This window comes from Triticum dicoccoides, chromosome 5B, assembly GCF_002162155.2.
Source record: "Triticum dicoccoides isolate Atlit2015 ecotype Zavitan chromosome 5B, WEW_v2.0, whole genome shotgun sequence".
NCBI lineage: Eukaryota > Viridiplantae > Streptophyta > Magnoliopsida > Poales > Poaceae > Triticum > Triticum dicoccoides.
The window spans coordinates 499270008-499281655 of NC_041389.1; the positions used below are offsets into that span (position 1 = coordinate 499270008).

The following is an 11648-nucleotide window of genomic DNA, read 5'->3' on the forward strand; positions in this document are numbered from 1 at the left end:
CGCTCGTGGCAACGAGCAGTCGAGGGCGTCCCGTGCTTGCGTGCCTACCGGGTCAGTGTGCCAGCTCGTTTAAGTCAGGGGCCGTGCCTGGGCCTCGGATGTCAGCACGCGTGCCGGCCCGGCACGGCCCGTGTACTAAGCGTGCCTGGCCGGGCCGTGCCGGGCCTGGCCCGTGTAGCTCAGGCCGGGCCGGGCCGTGCCAGGCAGGCCCATTTGGCCAGGTATGGGTGTGAGAAAGTGACAAACATGCGAGTTCAGACTTTGACAGTTTCAGAGTTTAACAACCTCAGCAATGTCGATATATACAGGGTATGCGTCCGATTATGAGACGTATGGCTGGCAGGTAACATCAGGCAGCAAAGCAGATAATAACACGTATAACATGAACATTGAGCAAGTTTCTACCGTCAACAGCCACAACTCATCAAGCGCGACCTAGGTGCCAATTAGTGAGTTCAAACAAGACCGAGTGTGCCGCTCTAGGGTCATACTCCATATACAATCTTGAATCTTCGTATCAACAATTTCCAAAAAGAAAAGGTAAAACAAGAAGAAAAGTATCAAAGAATCATCATACTATGTAGTATGTGAAATTAGTATAACCTTCGTGTGTCTATGTACCCTGAACTATTCACAGGCAGATGAGACCAATCGATCGATCAGCCCGACAGCGACGCCCTTGCCGTCCGTGCGTAGCTAGTGGCCGGGGCCCTTGGGGCTGGGCCCAGCCGGCAGCCTCGCCATGAGCATCTCCACCGTCTCCCTCGCCCTGTCCGCCACCACCACCGCGGCCGGGTACACCGCCGAGTACATCGCGCCGTCCCCGCTCCTCTCCGCCGGTGCCGGCCGCGCCGCGCCAGCAAGGCCCGCTCCGGCGACCAGAAAGACGACCACGAGCGCTGCCAGAGCCACCGCGCGCCGACTCGAAGACGATGCCATCACAGAGAACTGCCGAGAAGCCGAGAATCGAAGACGCTGCTTCTGCGGAGTGCGCCTGAACTCTGAAGAAACTACTAGCGCGTCTGCTTTAGGACGGTTGACTGATTGGTTGGTGTGGTTCGTCGGGTGCGCGAGCGTGTATTTATAGAGTGGCGGTGATAGGGTCGGGTCGGTGAGGTTGACTGACGTGTTTGCTGAGCTCGCAGTCGCAGAATGTATAAACTTGGTGGAAAGGGAGGAGATTCCAATGGCGCGTGTACATCTGCTGACCAATCGATCGGCATGGAGAAAAGGTGTAGGGGCTGCCGAGTGACCGACCGACGAGCTGAGAATTCCTGCCTCTTCTTGGCCTGCAAGTCAAGGAGACCCGGCATTTCCAGCCGATGGTGTCACGGCTGGCGGTGTGCAAATATGATACGTGTACCGCTAGCTCATGGGAAAATGGATGGTCAGATTCGAGGGCTCGGATTATTTTACGTACAAGGAAGAAAGTGCATACGTATGTAGTAGTATATGTGTGAATACGATCACCGGGCTTGGCTGGATGGCTTTGCCGTTGGCTTTTGCAGAATTGAGATTCTTTTCTTTCTTTGCACCATGCAAAAAAAAGAGATTATTTTCTTTGCCTAGGTCCTGAACCGTAGGGTGGCGCGCGTGCGAACCAGAGAGACCAAGTCGTTGGTAGTATCATGCAATGATGCAACCAGAGACTGACCTTCTTCCTGAGGTGGTACCGAAAGTTCCAGGTGCCTGCCCGGTTGCGGACCATGCGTCCTCACTCTGGCTCAGGTTTTTCGTTATAAAAGAGTCATGGTTTAGAGCATTTTCAATAAATGATGTATATTTTGATGCTCCAAATTGGTGATGTAAGAATTTACATCACCAAAAAGTGCTTCTTACATCTTTGAAAAAGACTCAACTCCAAGAGGTGGTTCAAAATGGAGATGTAAAAAAGCAACTCCAACAGATGGTTCAAAACGAAGATGTAAAATTCTGAAAATGACCAACTACTACTTGGTCTCAACATAGTTCAAACATCAAATTCGAACATAGATGACATAAACTTAAACTAGCAGAACTACTCGTCGTCCGAGGGCATCCAGTACGACTCTTCGGAGTCATCCGAGAGCCCCCAGAAGCCGGCCTGGGGAGCTGCGGCGGGCGGGAAATGCAGAAAACATGTGCATACATGGCAGAACACCCTTCTCCATGGGAGGGGGAGCTGCGGCGGGCGGGAAATGAACTGAAGAGCGGTCGGGCGTCCGCGCGAGGCCTCAGTTTTTACATCTCCTGCCTCCGGCGATGTAAATTTGCACCGCGAGGTGTGGTATTTTACATCTCTAGGAGGCGGAGATGTAATTTTTCTGGCATATGAATCATTAGTTGGATAGCTATTTTTTGCCTCGGATGATTCAAAAGTTGATTATTTTTACATGTGGACGGTCTATTTGAGAGAAACTCCATATCGAGTCGTGGGTCGAGGGCAGAAATGGAGGGTTGCCGGTTGGATTAGTTGTGGTGGCTGCGCTCGTTCATGCTTGCCGTATCGATCATGGATAAAACATGTTTCTTTTTTGCCTTGGATCATCCAACTGCTCTTCTCGTCAACAAATTAATACTTGGACGCAGAGGAACCGAGTGACGGCTCAACAAGTCCAACATGGGATCGGGACGTACGACGGCTAACTAACAAACAACGGTCAATGGCTCAACAAGTCAGACATGCATCATTGGGTCAGCAACTCGATACCGCTGCAGGGAGGGTCAGAATCGAGGGCTCTCGTTTCAAAACAAAAAAAATCGAGGGCTCAAACTCTGTGGCGGTGTGCTGTACGGGGAGATCGACGAGGAAAGTGCATGCGTATACGTGCGTGTGAACGGTGACCACCGCCCGTTCGCCTCGATGGCTTTTGTACCAACTGAGAGGTTCTTTTCTTCAGATCGCCTGAGGGAATCTGAGACACCGTAAAGTTTTTCAGGAGCCAAGCCTGCGGAAAGTACTTCACTCTAGCTGCCAGGTTCGGTGTCATTAATAAATAAACGAAACGAAAAGAAACATAGCTTCACTCTTGACGTACGTACGTGTTCCCACTGTCCAACCCAGCAACGCGCTTGCTAAGCTACGAGCTTTAGTCATGTTTTAGCATTAGTACTTGGGATCGAGTGAACGAACCCTCCACAGCAGAAAGGGAGCACATGGGGTTCTCAGCCATCGAATCCTTGGCTGTATGTTGCCGGTTGGATTCAGTTTAGTCTTTTGCGGACTGCGGTCATGCTTCACTTATGTATCATCGACTAACACATGGTGTTTTTGCTCTTTGGACCATCCAACTACTTCTTTTTTTTGCAAGTGGAAAAGGGCTTTATTCCGTTATAATAGGGTTACAATCCAGAGGCAGAAGTTCCTCTAACAGTGGTCCAACTGCTCTTCTCGTCAACAGATTATAATTAAGACACAAACGCAACGAGACGGCTAACTAACAAGCAACAGGCAAAAAAAAACTCTGTTGCACGTTTTCCACGTATGTGGTATGAGGCTAGGGTGCTACACACACACACACACACACACACAACAATGAATCATCTAGAAATCACTGCATAACCTAGGATTCATTAATCTGTTCTTTGTATACAATCGAAACACGTTAGTACATGCAACCAAATTATTTTTCTAATAATGTTTAGACCAAACCAGGAGCCCATTTTTTCAGTTGGAACCTGAGTACTCCCTCCGTCCGGAAATACTTGTCATCAAAATGAACAAAAGGCGATGTATCTAGACGTATTTTAGTTCTAGATACATTCTTTTTTATTCATTTTGATGACAAGTATTTTCGGACGGAGGGAGTATGTTTTAGCACGAATAGGATGAAGACAGTATAGAAGAGTCGCGGGTATTAGATCAAAGGTGACCACCTCAGCTTGTGAAACATGGATAACAATAACATGAAAATAAAAGCATATGCATATGAATATGGACGGCAATAACCTCTGATAGGAGGTAGGACAACACTTAACCATGCATTGCGGAGAAACCTCTATCAGGCCATCGTCCACTCATTACTGTAAACGATAGCTTGACTGTACAGAATTAGCTCACGAAAAGCAAGATGACAGCAACGGAAATAAAGTTGTATCACTTCACATACACCAAAAGAAACAGAAATAAGTAACGAGACCAAATTCAGTTGGCTGAACAGATCAAGCAGAGATGGGGCCTAGTATTTTAGCTCACCTACTTCTGGCCAGTACCCCCACAGATGCAGCAAAGACCCCTGACGCTCCTCCTGTCCTCTAAGCAGCAAGGCCGCGACTGACAGCAGCAACACACAGAAGGACCTGTGTATGGCAAAGAAAGTGAGTAAAGCAGCCTTGACATTGGCCTTCACTAACCCAACCAAAGAAATGTGGCCAGAGAATCAAGGCAGAACGAACAGTGAGTTTCTTTTACTGATAAGTTAGATTGAACAACGTTAAAAAGCAATCTTAAAAATCATATCGAAGCAATAAAGGGAAGTGGTTCAGTACCGGCTTCTGTCTAATGAAACTCTAAACAGGGGAACACCTTGGCTTTATGTGAAAACTAAAAAGAAGGCACAACATGCAAGGTTTTGACACTCAACAAACTATAGTAATGATCTGCTGATTAGGACAGGCATCGATATAAAATGCTTATCTATTCCATGAAACCCTAAAGGTACTGCCGCCACCAGTGGCAGGATAATGTTGGTTGAGTAGAGTGTGATTCTAATGATGGCAAAGAAAAACAGGGGAGAATAGAAGAGAAGGCAATTGACGAAAAGTTTGCAACCTGACTGATAAAATAAAACACATGGATGCTTATGAGATAATGGGCTACATGAACTTTGCTTGAGGAATTTGTATAGCTGAAGGGATTTGTTACCCAAATATAACATAAATGAAGTTGTCATGCACTTTAAATTACGACCAAACAAAAGTAAAGTGTAGATGAAGCTGAAATGAAAACGTCAGCAACTCATAATAAATTATCTTCCATTGGACCATATTCTTGATGAACAAAAACAGAAATCCAACCAGATACAGTTTTTACGCAGTTACCAGTTTCAAGAATGTGCTCCTGCTTTGCTGTATATCCCAGCTTCTTGTCTTTTTTGTGTATAGTCAATGCTAAAATCTACGAGCAATCTCAACCTGTCATTGATCTGTTCCAGACCATGGTTCGTCTATCTATGGTTGTAGTTGCTAATGAAAAGAATAATACACAGTTTTTTACCATGCATTTTGTAAAGGATTCGGTTATCTCATCACACCATCTTAGCTGAGCTCGTTCAATGCAAATTAACAACCAGGTAAGTCTCTCCCCCTATATTGATGCTACTGAAACTAAATTGGCCTTCATAAAATACTATAAAATTGAATGGAAATGTTAATGTTGAAGATCGGCAATTCTGAAGTTTTCTTTGTTACTAAAATTTTGACAAGCTACATTGTTTTCTAATAGCCAAAAGCCATATGTTGCTGCAATAGATTATTTGCATGATTCCTCAACGGCGCATAGGTGTTTTCCGTAATCCATCCAACTTCAAAGCCATCTCCTGTGCCAGACTAATTCTTCCTCCCTCAATAAGAGCTTCCTTCAAATTACTGAAAAGCTGACCAGGTGGCCTGATCCCTTTGTCCAACATCTCCTGGAAATATACACAAGCTTCTTCCAGCCTGTTCTCAAAGCATAATCCGTTGATCAATGCGGAAAACATGTGCATACATGGCAGAACACCCTTCTCCTTCATTTGGTTCCACACCTTCAAGGCCACATCAACCCTTTCATTACTGCAGAACATACTAACCATCATTGTATATGTGTTGAGCTGAGGTTCACAACCATCCCTGCCCATTCCCTGGAACACATTATAAGCCTCTTCTATCTTCTGAGACTTTATAAGATGGTGAAGAATAATATCATAAGTCCGGGAATTCGGACCAATTCCACTCTTTCTCATCTCATCAACCATCTTGAAGGCATGCTGGAATTTTGAGGCTCTGCAGTAAGCCCCAACAACTGCATTACATGTAGGTACCTCCATGGGAAACCCACTGGCCTTAGAAAGCTCAAAATACTTCAAAGCCTCATCCAGCCTCTCCTCTGAGCCAAGCCCATTGATAAGCATGCAATACACGTGAGGGCTTGGCATGCAACCAGTGGCTTCCATCTCACAAAACACCTTGATGGCCTCATCACATTTGCCAGACTTGCAAAAGGAACTAATGAGCATCCCATATGCCACAACATCAGGCTTCAGGCCTGCATCAAGCATTTCTTGGTACACCGACTTAAGCATCAGCAAGTCCTTCTCATGGCCCCAGCCTTCCATGAGGACGGTGTAGGTCTTCAAATCGGGAACAAACTTTCCGTTCCTCTTCATCTCCTTGAAGATGGCTTGCGCCTTCTTGACTTGCTTGGATTTGCTCAGCACGTCGATCAACCAGTTGTAATCTGATAAGTCTGCTTTGAGCCCAAAGCCGGCCATCTTCTCGAACGTCTCGACGGCTTCCTTGACCTTCCTTGCCCTGGTGTACCTCCTGACGATGAGCCTGAACGTGTCCTTGGAAAGCAAGCCGCGGCACCGCATGGCCTCCACCAGGCTCCAGACCAGCCTGAACTGCTTGATCTTGCCGAGCGCTTCGATGAGGTTGTGGAAGCTCTCCGCCGTGTACACGAAGCCTTGCTGCCTCTCCGCCCAGCGGAAGAAGGCGAGGGCGAGGATGCCAGCGTTGCTCAGGTTCTTGAGCACCTCCGCCACGAGCTGAGGCGACACGGAGGCCCCGAGCGCGTCGAGGGCCGACGCCACCCTCGGCTCCGGAACGGTGGACAGCACGCAGCAGACCCTCTCCGCCTCCTCGGAGACGTTGAGGTCGGGGCCAGGCACCACAGTGAAGTCCTGGTCCACGGCGAGATCGTGGGCGCCGGTGAGCTCTGCCGCCTCGGAGACATCGAGGGCCGGGCCGGGCACCTCGGTGAAGTGCTGGTCCATGGCGAGGTCGGGGGCGCCGGTGGACCCCGTCGCCGTGCAGAGCCACTGGCCGCGCATTCCTCCGAGCAGGTGGTGGGCGCGCGCGCTACACGGGAAGGCGGCAGGCGGCGGAGGCATCTGTTCCAGGGCCATGCGAGCGTGCTTGGCCGGGCCGCTCCTCGCGGAGCGGAGCAGGTGGGCGGCCGCGCCCGCGCGGTGGAGGCAGCGCATCCTGCCTGGACGTGGAGCGTGGCGGCGACGAGAGATGTTTTGGTGGGGAACGATTTCGGAGGAGAGGGGTGGCGATCGACCTGGCCGGCAGCTGGGACCCCGGATGGATGTTTTGGCGAGTTGTAAACTCCCGCAGCCCCAGGGCGGATGACGGACGATGCGGCGGCGAGCCTGGGCGGGAGCTACGCGGCGGCGAATCCTGTCGGTGAAGTGAAGAGCCGAGCCCGTCGTGGTGTATGGTGGAGCGTTTGCTATACGGACAGACTTACTTCGTGTATGCAGTACAGATTTTCATAAAATTTAAACTTATATGATCAAATTTATCGAGAAAAATATTTGTAACGCGAAACCAGGCTTTCACCCAAAAATGCTGATGATGGTCGAGCATGTATTAAAAAAAATTATTGAGCGAGGAGGTCCACCCACATGCAAATGAATCTAGGAGCTCCCTTTGCCGCCTTCTCTCCTTTGCGGTTTTCAATTATCTGAGTGAGCAAGGCATGTTCGGCGCAACCGCCAACTTCTTCAACTTTATAGTTGGAATTGCGTCGAACGCCCTAACTTTGTGGAGCTGCGAAGGAAAAGTTGGCTGCCCACTAGTGCATTTTTACGGAGTTGCATCTATGACATCAAGAAGATGGAGCTGAGACAGATAACGCAATAACTGTCATAAAAAACGGTTCACACACACTCTCATCTCGTACCGCCTATTCCCCTCACATAGGCAGCTCGCAGCACTGGTCGTCAGAGCATCTGACGGCCTAGCCGACTCTGCTCTCCCACGTCCATCACATAGCTCGCCGCCTTCCTTGCTTGCCACAAAGGGAGCCACGCGAGCTGCCATCGTACACTCTTCAGTTGGTGCAGGCGTCTACAACCGTGAGGCAGCACGTCGCTGCCGCATTACCAAGCCGCCAGGAACCGCCTCCTCGGGCCTCCGCCAAGATCACTGAGTCACGACCTTGGGCACATCACCGTCCATGTCTCGTTCAATTCTCCCTAGACGCCAACAATTAGCCATTTGCCCGACCTTTACTCTGACTATGTCAAAATGCCGTGTCACATATTGCAGTTGGGTACATGGCATATCTTTGATACACCACTTGACAAAATGCCCGATATTAAACATAACCAACAGTTTCTAGTTGATATTGTCATATCCATTGGTCGGGCCGCTGGACTGCTCCTCCAGTAATGCCACCATATGTACTGGTTAAAAAAATGAACAATATTCCCATCCATTATACTCGATTTTCTGTATTTTCTCGTGTCTTTTTTTTTCCAAAATTTGGATGAAAGATAGATTTTTTGGGGGCGAAACAATCTAGATAGAAATTTGAAATGTCGTTTTCTCATTGGTACTTGTTCATAATTGTATGAAATTTCAAGAGTGCCTTACTATGATATTTATTGTTTTCTGTAAAATTTTCACATTTTTCTGGATACTTTAACTTTTTAACCAAAATAAACAAATCTGGACAGAAATTTGGAATCTGGTTTTCTCTTTGGCCCCTTTTCCAGAATCAGAAATCCGAACTTTTTGTGCAGCTTAGTTTTTGGACAATTTTTTTGGGGGGGGAGGGCATTCTAGATTGCATCCGGTACTATCATTTTGTTTTTTGTTAAGGGTCTTTTCTGGTCTTATTCACCCTCTGATTTCTGTTATTTGGAAAGATAGATGTTTATTTTTAATGAATATAAGCTGGGCATTTTGGCCCAGACATAGCAAAGGTGGGGTAAATGATAAATTGACCCATAACCTCAAAGAAAAATGATAAATTGACCCTTGTCGTAGTGGTCTCCACAATTCAGATCGGGTCAACCCACCGGGTTTTTTTTTAGAAGAAGCCGCTCTTTGTTTGTTGGAAAAAAAGAGAGAACATAATGGGCCACATATGAACGTGATGGGCCGCCAGCCCAGGCGAGCGCTAGCAATCGAATGCTCCCGAGTCCCGAACGGTTTTCCAACTCGGCCGGGCGAGTCGGGCTGAAGCAGTTGAGGATTTGAGGAAGCCAGACTCGGCGGAGAGATCCAGGGAGATGGGGCTCAAGGGGAACAAGCGTTTCGGCGGCGGCGGCGGCCAGCCGCCGGCCAAGCGCCAGGCGGCCGGGAAGGACGGCCCCTCCGAGGAAACCGACGACGGCATCGTCGTTGCGCAGGTTCTGGCTCCGTACTCCCGACCAACCCAGCGCTCCCTCTCAAAAGGCAGATCCCTAAAACCCTAGACCCGTGGATTTTTTTTCATTCTCGCTCTTCAGATATCGAAGAACAAGAGGGTGGCAGTGAGGAGCTGGAACGGGAAGGTCATGGTCGACATGCGCGAGTTCTACGAAAAGGACGGCAAGAGCCTCCCGACCCGCAAAGGTATCCTGCCATTTCTTTCTTGTTCGGAAACACCCACGGGTGCCAAATGTCCAAAGTGCGTGCTGTGTGGCCTCGGTTCATCAGTTGGATGGGATTGCATTTCCTTTCCCTGGCTGCCTGCCACTCGTGCGGGCAGTAGCGGCATCATGCATATTGTATAATTGTTGGCAGTAGTAGAGGCTAGTACGTTTGAAGCCTGAATGCTCTCTGACACTCCAGGCTGCATGTTTGAAACCTGAATGTTTGCCTGTGCGCCTGCATATCCATAATCCATGTGGATCTGAAATGTGTGTATTGTCTGAATGTCAGCACCTTGCGTTTCTTTCGCCTACGTGGAAGGTACACATATGTTGAATCTTGGGGACACCTGATGCATCTAGTGGTCAAGTACATAACATGTGGCCCGTAATTGCCTTTTTATTGTTTGTACTTGGTAATGGTACTCTGTTAAGTGTAAAGCACTCTATTAAGTCAATGATTTATGAATGAGCCGTAGGAAGTGCAACAACAAATTCTTCCCTTTAACAATTAGTTGGATTACACCAATGAAATGTGTTCAGCCTTGATACAACTTCCTCACCCACTATCATTATAATGGACGGGTGTCCATATCTTGAAACAGGCATACAGAAATGAGCATCATTGTGTAACCTTAGCACACTATGTTGTAAGCTCAAGCAGGTGATGAACATGACATTCTGCAAAATACTTATCATAGCTGTAGGTAGGGACTATCCCCATTTAATCCGCGTCTGACGTGTTGACGTTAATCCTTGACTACCATGTCTATGCACTTCTTGGATCAGTTGAAAATGCAATATTTGGTCAAATGATGAAGCAGGGGCTCATACTTCCGGTTACAAATATTTCATTATCCTAGTTGATAGATATAAATGAGTTAAGTTCTTAGATTTTGTGAGAGTATAATAAACGTCTGAATGTGTACCTATGCAGCTGACTTCATTTTTAAACCCAGAATACCGTTCTATGTTCTACTCATTCAGTGTCATTAAATACCAGTTGGAAGAAATGATATGTTGAGTGTGGGTGCATTCTATTGGAATTTGGACGTACACATGGTGGCATTTTTTTGCTTATTTCCCTCCAGCTCAAGTACTATCTGTAATGTTTTCAGTTTAAAAGAATGTACTATCTGTAATAATTGTTCAAGATGATGCTATAGCTTTTCAGCTTATTATTTTGTTTCCCTTTTTTCAGGTATATCGCTCTCAATGGATCAGGTAAGATGCATTTCTACATCTCTTTGTATCTTATGCGCATAAAGCAAATCTGTTGCCCTGAAAAGATAGATCATGATCTGTCTGAAACGTGGATGATGCATTAGAATATCTAGTAGCCGGCGTGAAAATTTCTTGGCAAGCTTTGACATCCTTTTTTGAGCATGAAGATACTCCCACCTTAAAGCCGAATAATTCTAGTTTCAGTACCCATCTCTCATGCTGTCTGTTACAGGAACATGATCACAAGTACCTTAATATGTTAAATTTTCGTGCACTTAACGTCAAGTTCAGGCTTATTGCCACATACATGTCATGATTGTCTTTGCTGGCTGTGATTGACTTGCTGTATAGGTGGTACTCTGATAGCAACCAACTATTGTGATCTTTACTTGGTTTTGCAGCAACAAACCATCACTTCCTTCCTGTAGCAGCTCACTAGTTTTTTTACATGTGCAGTGGAAGATACTGAGGGACAACATCGAAGCTATAGACGAGGCCATCAAGGAGAGCACTTGATCGGAAAAGCAGCTAAGGAGACATTGCTGGGCAAAGTTTCGCTCATTTGCTGCTTAAGTATGCACTTATGGTGGACTGTAACTATTGCTGTCGTGAAGGTGACCTAATGCTAATGGTAGAACGGTTTTAAGGGATACGCCCGGACACTGACCGGGCGTGTCGACTGGCGTTTGAGGGGTTAGATTTGTGCATCGTGGTTGTAGATGTAGTAAGGTATCATTCAGTTAGCCCCTACCTGGTAGGGATCGGGTCCAAATCCCAGTTGAATCTTATGGTTTCGCCCTGGCTGTGGTTCGATTCTGGTCCACCTTCTGCATCAGTTAAACACGGTCGGAATATATCCCTGGCATAAACCATTCGAAA

General features: G+C 47.2%; 3 protein-coding genes across 3 annotated transcripts; 1 reads left to right on the forward strand and 2 right to left on the reverse strand.

Moving 5' to 3' along the window:
• Positions 1-430: 430 nt before the first annotated feature.
• On the reverse strand, positions 431-1039 carry LOC119305886 (PAMP-induced secreted peptide 1-like). Its single transcript, XM_037582285.1, has one exon. It carries the CDS (start codon positions 937-939, stop codon positions 697-699), a length of 243 nt encoding a protein of 80 aa, XP_037438182.1. The 5' UTR covers positions 940-1039; the 3' UTR covers positions 431-696.
• A 4002-nt stretch (positions 1040-5041) lies between these two features.
• On the reverse strand, positions 5042-7408 carry LOC119311141 (pentatricopeptide repeat-containing protein At1g71060, mitochondrial-like). Its single transcript, XM_037586771.1, has one exon. It carries the CDS (start codon positions 7161-7163, stop codon positions 5466-5468), a length of 1698 nt encoding a protein of 565 aa, XP_037442668.1. The 5' UTR covers positions 7164-7408; the 3' UTR covers positions 5042-5465.
• Positions 7409-9146: 1738 nt separating this feature from the next.
• Positions 9147-11648, forward strand: LOC119311142 (RNA polymerase II transcriptional coactivator KIWI-like). The gene is made up of 4 exons (XM_037586772.1): positions 9147-9323; positions 9423-9528; positions 10747-10769; positions 11226-11648. Exons 1-4 carry the CDS (start codon positions 9204-9206, stop codon positions 11283-11285), a joined length of 309 nt encoding a protein of 102 aa, XP_037442669.1. The 5' UTR covers positions 9147-9203; the 3' UTR covers positions 11286-11648.